At 44.6% G+C, this 15165-nt stretch overlaps 1 protein-coding gene and 1 long non-coding RNA gene across 2 annotated transcripts in view; one reads left to right on the forward strand and one right to left on the reverse strand.

The window, feature by feature from the left end:
• Window positions 1-15165, forward strand: part of LOC147031547 (uncharacterized) — a 65366-nt gene that overhangs the window by 36927 nt on the left and 13274 nt on the right. The window lies entirely within an intron of this gene.
• The window catches only part of LOC147031548 (cell adhesion molecule-related/down-regulated by oncogenes-like), a 70229-nt gene that overhangs the window by 30231 nt on the left and 24833 nt on the right, over window positions 1-15165 (reverse strand). Inside the window, exons 2-5 of the mRNA XM_085864888.1 lie at window positions 5550-5654; window positions 4419-4837; window positions 4104-4296; window positions 3869-4000 (exon numbers count right to left, since the gene is read on the reverse strand). Coding sequence (XP_085721014.1) covers window positions 3869-4000; window positions 4104-4296; window positions 4419-4837; window positions 5550-5604 — 799 coding nt within the window. The 5' untranslated portion in view covers window positions 5605-5654. The remainder of the gene's footprint in view (window positions 1-3868; window positions 4001-4103; window positions 4297-4418; window positions 4838-5549; window positions 5655-15165) is intronic.

Below are 15165 nucleotides of genomic sequence, written 5' to 3' on the forward strand. Positions count from 1 at the left end.
ATATTTTTAATTAACTTTCTGAAATTTGTAGAATTTGTTTTTCACTTGGAAGTTATGGGTTACGATGTGTAAATAAAGGTGGAAACAGTCTGCTTTGATGCAATTTAATTCCAGGATATGAGGCGCAAAAGGTGAAAATTTGGAAAGGGGGTACAGACTTTCTATAGACACTGTACCTCATGCTTTTGATACATTCTGGCATCCTGCCTTACTCTCCAAACTCTCTGCCTATGGCATCCAAGGCTAACTCCACACATGGCTTGCTGATTTCCTCCACTGTCGTAGCCAACATGTGGCTCTCAACAGAATGCTTTCATCTCCTCTCCCTGTCGAGGCTGGAGTGCCCCAATGTAGTGTTCTGGGCCCAGTTCTATTTCTGATCTTTATCAATGATCATTCTGACTGAAAAATCCTCTTTGTCTATTTGCTGATGACTCCACCCTGTGCCATGACATCCCTCATCCTTCAGACACAGGCAAGCTGCGGCCTCTTCCCTCTCTTCAGACCTTCACAAAATCACAAGATGGTCAAATACTTGGAACATGTCTTTCAATCCTGACAAATCTCACACTCTTACTATCTTTCTCAGAAAGGTCCATCCAGCAACCTCCACCGCATCTACTTTCGAAACAATCCTCTTAAGGAAGTCCAGTCATTCAAACTACTTTGTCTCGCTATTAGCCATGATCTTTCTTGGGTAAACCACATTTCGAAGTTGGCTTCCAAAGTCAGCCACTGACTGAGCATCCTCCGTTGTACAAAGTCCTTCCTTGGCACACCTGAACTCCTATCCACATACAAGGTCTTCAACTGCAGCTTTATGGAGTACTGCTCTCCCCTCTGGGTTGGCTACCCTGCCTCACATCTTGCTCAGCTTTCCACCATGGAAATCAAGGCCTTCAAGATTATTGGAATCTCTCATGATGAAGCTGTGGTGATAGATCTATTACTTCCCCATAGCAAATACTTTGGTGGTCTCTGTCTACTACCGCCTCCTTTCTGGTCTTACATCCTCTGCTCTTTCTGTGCTTTTTTTTCCTCCCAGGTTTCTGCAGGGCACACACTCTCCACCATTAACCCCCTTCTGGTTAAATTACCAAAATCCACCTTCACTTTTGTCCCACCTGTGGAACCAACTTCCATATTCTCTTCAATCTCATTCTTCCCTCCAGGTCTTGAAGACAGATGATCACCACCATCTCAGATCGTCCCCGATCCAAAACCATGATCTTTTCTACCCTCGTTAACCCCACCCCTGTCCCTCCTCCTTCCAAATTTCCAGTTTTCCCTCCTGAGAGTTTCCTTCTATATCCACTTTATCCACCCCATGCATCCCATCCTACCCCTCATTCCTCTCCACACCCATTGTTTGTCCAAGTCTGCCTCTGTCTTGGCCTTCAACTCTGCTGTTGATGTTTCCTCCCTCTCGCAAATGTTCCTTTTGTCCTGATCCATTCAGTGTACTAATTATAGATATTCCATGAGTCTCGACTATGTATACAAAACAACAACAAAAAAGGCAATAATTGTCTTCACGTTTTTGCTGCTGAACCAGCTTATGAAAATATCAGAAAGTAAATTGGTTCCGTTTTGGACACATTGTCATTTCTTAATTAGCAACCCAGAGAATTCTCTATTAGCAATCCAATGGAAGTTCAACAGTATCTGAATTAGCAACCCAGTGGAAGTCCAACAGGAAGGATCAGTTAGGTTGAGGATGCATCTCACACGTCAGGAATTTTAAACAAACTGTTGCTTTGGCCCGCCAGGTCACACTTTGTTCGGTTGCTATCCTTTTGACAGAAAAAAAGTCATTTGGGTAATCATATTCTTACCTCCCACCCACCCCCACCTCAAAAGATTTGTGGAGGATCATGCAAGTGATCACCAGAAGCCTCTGAAAAGGCCTGCTCTACATGATGAGTAGAGGTTTATATTGTCATGTTCACCAACTCCTGGTCCACAAATCACATATTAAGATTATCTTGGGTTAGATAGTTACATGCAGAGGCATCGTTAGCTTCCAAAAAGAATTGGGGCTCAGGCTCCCTCAAACTTCAGATCCCCCCCACCTCCAATAAAACATTTAGCACAGTGCCATGCATAGAACAATAGACGAATCGATACGTTTCTTACATTGCACAAAGGATGTTACAGTTGTTCAAATTATCCGTTTACAAATTCTACTTGACTCTGTAAAAGTACAAACTTACATTTTACATCCAATGTTAAACTTTTAAAGTATATTGAACGTCACATCTTTTACTTATTAATTAACCCTCACCACCCACAGATTTAGCAAATTTATATTTGTAAACAGTCTACCTTTATATATTTTTGGGACACGTCAGTGTGTACCATCTGTTGTGCATCTTTGTAAAGCGATCAACGATGGCATCCTTCAACACACATCATCCCTGCCTGTAATTAGCACTTGTTCATGCGTCTGACTCTAACTTCAAAGTCACAAAGTGGCCTATCATAGCCAAGGAGTTACAATAGATTCAGGGCAAAGTAATAAACATTTGGGCCAATAAAAGGGGAGCAATGTAATTAAATGAAGTGAACACACTTGCTAGAGAGTTGAAGAGGAAAACCCTATTCCATCGTGTTTAGTAAACTTGCAAAAACCCACCACTCCCCCATGCCCCCTCACTTTTATGATTTATGATTGCAAAACTGGTTTCTACCTGTGCCCTGCTATGTGATACACGTTTCCATAAAGTCAATTGCTCCCCCCCCCTCCCCATCCTCTCCTCCTCACACTCTGAACGCCCAGGGACCATAAATTTTTTTAACCCTTAAAACTTTCCAATGCACCTCACTCCACCTCTCATGCACCATTGTGCATTGCATTTATTCTATTTTTTTTTTACAGCGCGGCGACATTGCGCTGTTATATAATTGGCTATTCTGTCCTGTGTCTTCTGTCACGTCTTCTGTCACACTTATGGCCGCGTACGTCCCTTTGATCTGAGGGCTGTAAATAGTTACATAAAAAACTACTATCTGTATAAAAAAATATGAAGTAGGTGTAACCACTATATTTAATTATTTTGCCCATCAACTATTTTTAGCTCTGCTGTAACCTTTAAATCAGTAAAGCTTACATTTTACCAATTGGGTGGGCTGTCGGTCCATTTGTCTACATTTAAATTTTATAACTGCAAAATTGTTTCATCATTCTTAACCTAGACTTTTACTGCCCCCAGCCGCGCGATATCGAAGTATTCGCTTCTTGTTTATTTTTTAAACGTTTTTGTACATCGCCCATGAGGCTCGGTTTGTAAGTCACCATCTACAATTCCAATAGAAGAGATGTAATTACTCTTTTATGGAAAATGTTTTTCGAGTTTTTTATCCTGAGAAAAATAGACTACAGTGAACACACAGTCGTGTTAAAAGTTTGGCCTTCAAAACCCTACTCAAATCGTCCTTATTAAGGTGGACAGACAAATACACTGTGGGTATCACACAGGTAGATGATTACTATACACAAGTGCCAACAAACATCACTTTCATCTCTATGGAACTAATTATTTGGTTATCAAGTTATGCGACGTTTGTAAATGCAGAAAGGCTTAAAGGAGCAAGATTACTTTTATGGGATGGTCTCAGGTAATACAGAGCTTACAAGGTATACTTAATTCTGTTTGCACTTTTGTGGTGAGTGAGAAAAACAGGGACATTACTAGTATGTAGGAGTCACAAGTAATGACCCAATTATAAGCGCATATTTCAGCAGGTGGTCATCATAGCTGCTGTGGCTATAGGGCTCCCTACGATCTTAGCTTCATAATATTTTTTAACAATTTAAAGTCATTTAAGCATATGCAGTGTTAAATACTTTATCTTTTTCATGTTATACCAGTGTGAGTTCCTGGTTCAGCAGGCTGGGTATGTTCTGGTGCCACGCGTTCCTCAAATCCTTCTCTCTCTTTGCCCTTCTCCGGCTCTCGCTCCCTCGACCTGTCATGCGATCGTCCTGTTGTTCCTCGATCTGCACGTCGAAGGATTGTGGAAGCACAGCAAAGAGGTCAAGTCCTCGAAGACGACCGACAAAGCTTTTGATGAGATGCAAAGGCCTGTAAAGACCCACGTACCACGACCTGTGCGGAAGGTAAACATAGCAGGTAAGCTATGCGTCGTCACACCTTGTGCCTCCATCTCAACCTCGTACAAGGCGGCCGAACGGAGGGGTGCGAGGCGAAATTGGCGTTGGTCTGAAGGCAATAGCAAGGTCTGCCAAGATAATCCATCAGTGCCCAACACCTCTTCTGAACTACTGTCTGAGACCTGTACACAATGAGTAGTAATTGATTGTGACTAATACAGTAGTTGCAAAATTCATGCAAAGAAATTCTTCCTGGAAGCGCGATGTTCAATGTTTCCCTCCTAAAATGAAGGTCCAAACTCACCATGCGGTAGCGAATGAGATAGCCATGGATGGGACTGGATCCTCCACCATGGCCCGGTCTCCACTGCAGGTCATAAGAGCTGGGTCGATTTGTCCGTGTGTCAACCAACATGATAGGTGGCGCTGGAGCTTCCGTATCTTCCAAGATATCTGGGCTACTTAAGCTCACAATGCTTCCAGAGTTAGTGACATGTGACCAAGTGATTGCTTCCCTTCTCAAAGATGGATCCAATCTCATTGTGCCTTTTGCTGTTAGCCCGACTGCACTGCGATGCACCGACTCCGAGCGTGATCCCGGTGTGCTCCGATTGACCGGCACTAAAATGGTGCTCGGCAAAGTTCCTACGGTGTGGTGGGTCACTGTACTTGTGCCATGTTGTGATGGGACTGTTGAGCTTGGTAAAGACTGGTTCTGTGAAACTTTGGGGAGGGATTAGACACAGAAAAACAGGTCATAGTCTTAAAAAAAAACAACAAAACCAAAAAGCATACGAAGACACACCTGCCCTATGTTTGTACTGATCTTCACATGAACACTACTTCATCGCGATCAATTTGCACCTGCTTCACGACACCTCTACCTCATCTTTTCACTTCATTCATATATATATATATATATATATATATATATATATATATATATATATATATATATATATATATATATATATGTAGCACCTAGTTGCTGGTTCTTTCATTTTCAGTTCATTTCACATACCCTGGATTTAACACAATCCATTATCATGTGTACACAAAGATATACGAAAGTGGATATTAAAAACTAAGGTCTTACGAACACACCTGTCACAGACAATTTTTTTGGTGTTCAGCATCGCAAGACTGGAATAACACGCGCTGAAGGAATCGCTGTCGACAAAAGTTTTACCGAATACTCATCACGGTTTGCACAAAATGAAATGTTACACCTTCAAGATGTCCATTGAAGCCATTTCTCAATATTATAATATTTCCAGCTTCCTGAAAATATTATACCCTACACAAAGCGAATTTTTCAGATTTTTGTAAACTTGGAGAATGTCAACATTCCACAACACAAGCACATTTAAGAGAACAGTGTTGTTACAGCAAGAAGTTGAATGAAAGTAGTGCCATCAGTAGAGGGATTGCAAACCTGCAAAGGCTACTCCTAGAGCCAGGAATGCAAAGTTGCAGCCTCTCCAAGGCATTTCCGCCAAAAGACACCACCCTTAAAACTCTCCCCGACTTGATTCCGCACCTGCAAAAAAAACACACACACACACACACACACAAACACATGCAACACACACACAAACAGACACACACACACACACACACACACACACACGTAACTTAACAATAATAATACCGGGGTTTTATGACGAAAGAGAAGAGAACAGACAAGGTGGGGGGGGGGGGGAGCAAAGTGGTGAGAGGAAACAACATCAAAAAAAACACAAGAGGATGAAAAGGACAACAGAGTGACAGGTGTAAAGAATGGGGTGAGGGAGAACCACAGCCAAAAACAATAAATAATAACTAGCGATACCTGTGCACATGCACGGGATAGCAGTACAACATAGCTGGTAGCAGACGACAGACCATACACGGGGAATGACAAAAATACGCATTGTGCAAAATGCAAGTGGTACTATGGAACGCCAAGACTTCCCAAACATTGTCGGCATGTCCGCAAAGTGCCACAGCAATTTCATAGGGATCGTGTGACGGTGTGCAGAGTTTTTAGTGTGCAAGCTTGGTATTATAATAGAGATAATAACAAGTCTGGAGACGGCGATGGTTCACGAGCAATGTACACGGTTCGCCTTTTTTATTTTTTGACCTTCGAGGGGATGCCACGGGCAAACTGGCGGGAATCGGGAAAAACGTAAATGATGAAAGTTGTAGTACTCGAAGAGCACAACTTGCATACCAACTTTCATTCGAAACAGTTGAAAACCCGAGGAGCTCGATGCCCAATTTATTGATTTTTTTGACATTTTCTAAGTTCGTGACCTTGTGACGAAAATGAAAAATCGAGCTCCGTGGGGCTATGCAGGTGCCATTGGGCTAACCAAATACCGAAACCCCTGCCAGATTCGACAAACCCTCTAGGAGAAGATGTAACTTGAAACCGGCTACCCCCTAAAAACACATGTTTTTTGGGGCGTGGCTCCGCCCATAATGGGCGCAGCACGCCCATTCTCCGGAAAACACAACTAGATCATGATACAAACCTCCCACCAAAATTTTATCAGGATCGGATCAAAAGCTACGGAGCTATGCTCGGGACAGACAGACAGACACATCCATAACGAATATAGTGGTCACTTACTGACTCGTGAACCAAAAAATAGGAGTGAAGGAGAAATGGTTGCCCAAAAGGGGCAGATGAGGCGAATGATGCCAAAGGGGGGGAGGGGTGAAGCAGCGACTGATGGCAATAAGGGGATGAAGGAACTATAATTCCGCAACGTAGGTGAAGGAGCTTGTAATGCCAAAGAGTGAGTAAAGGAGCGACTGATGCCAAATGGGGGATACGGGGAGAGACAGGTTTAACAAAAAAATGGGGGTTGATGGGGTGAAAGATGAAAAAATAGGAGTGATGGTTCGACTGATGGTAAAAAAGGGATGAAAGAACAGCTGCTGACAAAATGGGGGTGAAGAAACAACTGATGCCAAAAAGGGTGTGAGGGAGAAACAGATGCTAAAAAGAGGGTGAGCATGACATGGAAATAAGAGAGGGAGCGAGTGATGCCAAAACGGGGATGAAGGAGCTACTCATTCCAAGGAGGGGCGCGTGAGTGACGGATGCCAAAAATGTGGTGAGGGAGCAGCATATGCCAATGAGGGGGTCAAGGATTGATGGATGCCAAAAGGGGGTGAAGGAGCAAATGATATCTAAAAGGGGTCCAGGAAGTGATTGATGCCAAAAAAAGAGGTAAAGGAGCAAGAGATTCTAAAAAGGTGGCGAAGAAGCAACTGCTGCCAAAAAGGGGGATGAAAAAGCAACAGCTGGCAAAAAGGGGTGAAGGAGCGATTGATGTCAAAATGGGGGTTAAGGAGATACAGATTCCAAAAAGTGGTTGAAGAGTGACTGATGGCAAAAAGGGGGTGAGGCAGCACAAGAGGCCAAAAAGGGGGTGAAGAAGCAACTGCTGTGAAAAAGGGGGTCAAGGATTGACAGATGCCAAAAGGAGGATAAGCGTCCGATAGATAGCAATTAAGGATGTGAGGGAGCGACTGATGTCAAAAAGGGGTTCAGGAAGTGATTGATGTCAAAAAGGAGGTGAGAGAGGAAGACCCCAGAAAGGGGGTGAAGGAGTGAGTGGCTGATGCCAAAAGGTGGATGAGTGAACTACTGATTGCAAATAAAAAGAAGCAAGATGGGGGAAAAATATGGGTGAGAGGGCAAGAAAGAAAAGGGAGGCAAGAGTGAGAAAGAAAACAATATGGAAGTAAAGAAAAAAAAGGCAAAGATTTGTAAAATTGCTTCAATATTACTCTCAAAATTTCTTTTATTTCAGAGGACATATATCATACTCAGATGCACAACCAAACATAAATCTATTTCATATGTAACCAGTACTTCACTGAAATTGTTGGGACTGCTTCCCCAGGCTCCCCTTTCTCATCCATCGCCCATCCCCAACTCCACTCCCTTCACCATCCCCTCTCTCAGATCCCCTTTCCTTCCACATCCTCATCCTTCCAGTCTTCCCTCCCTTCCTTCGAGCCCCGTCTCCCAATCCTGCCTCCCCCTCTGCTAGAATTCCTTGAGCCTGCATTGGCACATCTTCCTGCAGCCTCCCTCGAACCCCTCCCCCATATGCCCCCAGCCTTTCTCACCATCATATCCCCCAGCCTCCCCTGGCACATTCCTCAACCCTACCCTTTCTCTGCTGATAGTATCCGCCTGTTGCGGAGATGAGTTAGCCAGATAGAAGCAAGCAATCCATCAGGCTCCCTTGCCCAGTCCAGGCAAAGGAAATGACTTCCCCTGTGCCTCAGTAACAGCACAAAACTTGAGAGAGTACAAATGCAGGAGGTAAAGAGCTGGAAGCAAGATGAGCATTGAAAAGGTGTCATATGGTTTATTTATTGGATTCCAGAAAGATCACAGGTGTACATGCTCAATGGCAGATTGTTGCATTTGTTTTAAGCGTGGCGTGTGATTAAAAACTAAGTAAACCGTGCTGGAGAGGGAAGGCCTGGATGTCGAATCTGTTGCAAACCTCTCACTGCAACTTGCCCCATATCGGTGACACACGGGTCTCAAACCAAAGGGATTTTCGCTTTCGAAACAAAACTTGTGGAGTCATCAAGGTGTGTTTCAACTTGGTTCCATGAAATTAATTTGTGCAATGACTAATGACAATGCAATCGAATTACAACTCCCCCCCCCCCAAAAAAAAGCTGAAAAATGACAAAAAGAAGAGGCCTAAGTATTAGAATTGTAGTTATGATAAGAATTATGAGAAAATTATTCCACAATTTGAAAATATCTCATCCAAATGATCAAAGTGTAACACATAATAAGTGTGACTACAAAATACAGGTTTACTCCCTCTCCTTTATGCTTCCTATCTGCCTTCATTTGGCAAGATAGATGCAAGTCAAAGAGATAACTGACCCATTCACTGATTAATGAGGAAGAAGACGTGACCAGTGCAATGACACGTTCTCTAAATGGCTCTTTGCAGCATGCAACAGATGGCAATAATGAGTTGGAAAGTCAAGATGTGCAAATCAGAAGTCGCCAGCCTGTACGTTAACATGGAGGGGTAAAAGGCTGCCCAAAAAAAGAACTAATCTTACTTGGAGGATGGAAGCCAAAAAGAGGAAACATGGTCGAAAAGAGGAGAAATCAAAAGAGCGACTGTGGATAATTCAAACCAGGTCTCTACCACCACCCACACCCACTCGCAGAACCCTTGTACCTCATTCTGCCCTGTGTGGAATGCTTCAAAAGCCTTCTCACAGCAGCCCAGAGCATAAGCTGTGAATCATCGTAATGCAGAGTATCAAGAGCCCAGCCATCCTGTCGAATGTGTTGATATTTCACGATGAGTAAAAGGGTAAAGTGAGGATTTGTAGGGCAGGGGGTAGGGCTGTCCACTTTCCCAACGGTTAACCAAGCAGCTGACAAAGCCATAGCATTTGCTAACCTACATCTACCCCCAAAATTCAGGAATCTTTGTTGATCGACATCCATCATGATGAGAAGTGAAATCAGTCAAAACATCAAAAAACTGCTGTACTGCAATTATTTAATAAAAATACAAGTGAGAGGAGATGGGGCTAAGGAGAGTGGGGGAGGGTTAGGCTGTTTGACCTGTGCTTTCCAGAAAGATAAACAAATGAGTGTAAGTGTAAGCTAACGGGAACAGGTTGAGCTTACACAGCTATCAAGGTTTTCTAAACACACAGCAGCAGTGACAGCAAACAGGAGCAATAGGGGGTAAGCAGTGTTGCTCACCCTGTGTCACTGAGCAACAAGACAGAAAATAATAAATAATGACGAGAAGACGGGGGGGGGGGGCAAAAAACAACGGTGCAGCTGAGAGAAATGCGAGAGAAGCCCCACGAAGTGGCTCAGATCTACATTCGCTTCAAGTTCAATGTGAGTGCAAAGTTGAATGCACTGGAAAGTACTTGAGATTGCGTGCTGCAGATAGAAAAACCACCCACGAACAGCTCATCAGCTCTACAATTTCTTTAACCCAACAATCGAGATAGTCACCGATGCCTCTCAATCCCACAATTTCATTCATTTGAATTCCACTTCATGTCTATAGTGCGGTGTGTATATGTGTATATATATATATTGGGTTGCCGAAATATGTGACCCTTATTGTCAGTAATTTTCTGTCTGTTTGTTTGTCATCAGCATAATTGGTAGTAAACGTGGGCTGATTTTGACCAAACTCGGGTGGTAGGTACATCTTATGACCTAGTGCTTTGGAAATTGTGATGGTTGCTCAGGATGCTTTGGTTCCCTTGCAGCAACCGAAAAACCTTCAAAATCGGTACTGTTCAGCGAAATCAATTCCGAAAGCCATTATCCCACGTAGGGTTATGAAATTTGGCACGAATGATCTACAGGTGATGCTCTATCAAATATATTCCAGTTTTTGTGATATATGGAATACTTTACCCGCAACGCCCCCTACAATTAGGGTATGCACGAAAATTGGTGAAAATTGAAGGCCCCTTAGCGACCAGGTGAGTGCATCGATACAAATGAAACTTTGCAGGTTCATGGTACTCAATGAGTACTACAACTTTGCCTCAGTACATATTGACCGATTTCGCTTAGATCAGGGGTCAAAGGTCAATTAGTGCAAAAATCGGTAATATGCGAGAGCTGGAGGTGCCTTCGCGCCAAATGCTACTCCTCCTCGGGTTATGGTCGGATGGTCATGAAAATTCACACTAATCGTCTGGAATACATTGTGCACAAACGATCGAGCTGGATTTTCGATTTAGATCTTTGTTCACCCACAGCACCCCCTCAAACTTTGGGGATTTCTGATTTCAAACCGCATTTTCGGTACTTTTTATTCAAATGGATACCGAGTAGTTATTAGAAGATGAAACTGGATGAGATTTGATATGCATAATCTTAAGGTGATTCCATATCGCTATATGTTATCCATTTTGCTCTATATCTTATAGTTTCCATGCTCGGCGACCCATCGCCACCTACCGGCTTGTACATATATATTTTCCCAAATCCAAAAGCAAAAAGTGGGGTTAATCAATCGCATCACTCCTGTGTGTCTGTCCGTGTGTCCACAAACATCACATTATGATCGAGGAACAACTTCATTTCAATTGAATGTGATTTATTTTTTTTGTATACCTTGTCGAGGCTCGTGTGAGAGGGAACACACAATGCACAGCAAGGGGGCATGAGACAAGAGGGACGGGAGTGGGAGGGACAAAACAGTGGGGGACAGACACATTAGAAGATCTGTGGAAGGGAGAGGGATGGGACGAGGAACATGGGGAAAAGAAGGTGGACATTACAGGGACTTTCAGGAAGGAAAGCAGGGAATTTGAAGGAAGCGGGCTTGGATGGATTATCGGGGGTAGAAAAGATCGACGATTTGGATGGGGGATGATAAGAGGTGGTGGTGAACAGCTGTTTTGAAAGCCTGGAGGGAAGAATGGGATTGAATAGAGTGAGGGAGTTTGTTCCAAAGGTGGGGAAAAAGAGGAATGAAAGAGTGAAGGTGAGCAGTGATTCGTGATTTTGGTAGTTTTACCAGAAAGGGGTTGTTGGCGGACCTTGAGCGCCCTGTGGAAATGTGGTGGGGACAAATCGCAGAGAGAGCAGGGGGAGGGGGGGGGCAAGGCTGGAGACGAGACGGTAGAAGACAGAAAGACCACCGACCAACCTGCGGTGATTGAGTGAGAGGCCCAAAGACTCAGCCTCATTGCGGGAGATGCCGATGATCCTAAATGCCCTGGTTTCTACAGCGTGAAGCCGACAAAGGTGGGAGGCAGGAGCACCAGCCTAGAGGGGAGAGCAGTACTCCATCAGGCTATGGACAAAAGCTTTGTAAGTGGTCAGGAGCTCAGGAGGGCCGAGGAAGGACTGCACGACGGAGGATTCCCAGTCGGCGACTGGCTTTGGAGGCGAGGTTTGAAATGTGGCTTTCCCAGGAAAGGTCATGGCAGATAGTGAGACCCAGAAGCTTGAAAGAAAGGACTTCTTCCAGAGGATTGTTGAGAAAGTGGATGGGGGGGTTTTTCTAAACAGTCCTTTCAAAGAGACAAAGTGAGAGTGTGAGATTTGTCCGGATTGAAAGACATGTTCCACGTGTTGGACCAGTTTATGATTTTATCCAGATCTGCAGTGAGCGAAGAAGCTGCTGCTTGCCGGTCTGAGGGATGACCGATGGTACGGCAGAGGGTGGAGTCATCAGCAAAGAGATATAGAGGATTTTCCAGAGTCGGAGAGATCATTGATGAAAACCAGAAAAAGAACAGGGCCCAGAACGCTACCTTGAGGAACTCCAGCCTGGACAGGAAGAGGGGATGAAAGAACTCCATTTAGAGCCACACGTTGACTGCGACAGGAGAGGAAGTCTGCGAGCCATGAGTGGAGATGGCCTTGGATACCATGGGAAGAGAGTTTGGTGAGTAGGGCAGGGTGCCAGACTGTGTCAAAAGCACGTGATATGTTCTGGGATACGGCTCGGATTTCCTGTCTGGCATTGAGTATGTCCATCCATTGTTGGGAGAGCAGAAGCAGCATATCCAGGGTAGAGTGACCTGGTCTGAAACCAAATTGATGATCGGAATTCAAGCCATTGGAGAAGAGGAAGGATTTAATGTCTGAAGCGATGATGGATTCCACATCCTTGCTGATGATTGAGAGAAGGCTGATTGGTCTGTAGTTGCAGGGATCTGTTTTTGCACCTTTTTATGCAGCGCAGTGATGTTTGCAGATTTCCAAGCAGATGGCAGATGACCTTGAGAAAATGAGAGGGTTAATAGAACAGAGAGAGGGTGAGCAAGAGTAGAAGAGCAGGCTTTGAGGACACGTGGGCTGATGCCGTCTGGACCGGTTGCAGAATCTGAGTCGAGGTTTGACAGCAAGCTCTCCACCTTGTCAGGAGAAAAGGACACAGAGTCCAGGGACAGTTGGGTGCGACTGGGTAAGGTGGGTATAGAAAGTGATGGGTTTTGGACACAAGATTTAGCTGCAAACACCGAGTTTAGGCATTCAGCTTTTTCCCGTGCGGTATCAGCAGTGCGGCCCTTTGAGGTAAGGGAGGGGATGGAGGGGGAACATTCACCAGAAACAGATTTGGTTAGACGCCACCAGGATTTTGAGGAGGGAGAGAGGTTTGAGAGTTCAGACTTGAGATTAGAAAGATGTTGTTTTCTGGCTCTCCTGAGGGTAGATACTCACTTGTTCCGAGCTTTATGGAAGGAACCGAGATTGCCCTCAGTTGGGTTTGCTTTCCATGAGGCAAAGGCAAGTTGTTTCAGGACAACTGCCTCGCCACAAGCTTCAGTAAACCAAGGGTGGGAGGAAGGGTAGGACAACTGAAGACGAGAGGGGATAAATCTGTGCATGAGGGAGAGCAAGTTTCTTTGAACGAATTCCCAGGATGAGTTGATGTTGGAGAAAGTAGCAATAGGAGACCAGTCTATAAGTTTGATGGCTGCTTGGAGACCCTGCCAGTCAGCTTGAGTGAAATGCCAGACTCGACGGCAGTGAGGTGGTTCTCTGATAATAGCCAGAGAGATGTCCACTTTGACAAGGACGTGGTCAGAAGAACCGATTGGAGCGGAGGAAGAGCAGCAGATATTGTCAGGGAAATTTGTCAAAATCAGATCCAGAAGAGATGGAGTACCATTGATTGAGGTCCGTGTTGGGAAGTTGACCGATTGAGTCAGTCCCAATGAGTCGCAGAAAGCTTTTGCTGAGGTGCCATGGCAGGTGAGAGAGGTACCCACACCTAGCCAACTGGCGTGATGACAATTGAAGTCACCACATAAGAGGAAGAGAGAGTTTGGATGAGAAGATAGAAGATGGTCCATGTTTTCGGATAGTGAGGTGTAGATGGAGTCATCACTGTTAGGTGGACGGTACAGTACACATATAAACATGAGGTGGGAGTGGAGGGGAAGCCGTAGCCAGAGGTATTCCTGGGGGTGTGGGGGAGTGAGAGCAGTGCATGGAGAGTGAGGAATAGAGTCTTTGATGAAGAGAGCAACTCCTCCACCAGGACGAGGCTCAGGTCTGTCATACCGGAGGAGGGAGTAACCAGGGAGAGATACTTGGGAGTCAGACACGTCTTGGGGGAGGAAAGTTTCTGTTAGGCAGATTATGTCTGGTTTGTCAGTGGCAACCTGTATGGAAAGATCTGAAAGGTTTGAGCGAAGGCCCTGGATATTTGAGGTCCACACTTTTAATGAAGAGGTAGTGGAGGAGGCTTTGGGTGCAGGGGGTGGGAGGGGAGGGGGAGGGTAGGACAAGGGACGAGGGGGGAGGTAAGGAGGGTTGTTGAAAGAGTGTGGGGTATTGCAGAATAGCTAGGGTAGGGGGCCGAATGAGGAGGAGAAAAGGCTCTGTGGTGCTGGGGGAGAGGGGGTAAAGAGAGGGGGAAGAAGGCAGTTAAGGATTTGAGGAGGTGGAGTGAAGAGATGGAGGTGAGAGGGCAGTGGAAGGAAGCAGCTTTGTGGATGAGAGGCGGGGGCAACTTTGAGAAGGATGACTGAGGGGATGAAAAGTGGGACAAAGGTGAGGGGGGAATTTTTGAGAGAGGTGAGAGGGAGGCTTGGAGGGAGAAGAGTGGGATGGTTGCTTTGAGAGTGAGGGGTGAGAGGGGTGAATTGTCACTGAAGTTGAAAAAAAAGAATGGTTGATGGAAAGCGAACATTCATAGCAAACTGGGTTTTTTTTTTTAAAGTTTTAGGTCAGAGATGCGATTTAACACAAATTTTGATGGATGCAATAAAGGCGAATTCAGAGAATGGAGAGAAGAAATGCTGTAACAGTTGGATTTTTTAGGCAAGGAATGAAGGAGAGGTCAAAATGAGTGCAGTCTGTTAAAATAGCAGAAGAGTAGTGCATTATGAAACATTAAAGAGTACCACATGTGTGAGAGAGGAAGATGAAGCATTATAAGATATCGTTTTTGTTATTATTATTAATGTTTGAGAGAGTTTTAAACAGATTAGGTCATGGAAGTGTTGTAGAAAAAAAATTGAGGAAGAAGAAGAGGAGGAGGAGGAGGAATAATAAG

This window comes from Eptatretus burgeri, chromosome 2 (assembly GCF_056783735.1).
Source record: "Eptatretus burgeri isolate ZD-2024b chromosome 2, Ebu_testis_v1, whole genome shotgun sequence".
Classification (NCBI taxonomy): Eukaryota; Metazoa; Chordata; class Myxini; order Myxiniformes; family Myxinidae; genus Eptatretus; species Eptatretus burgeri.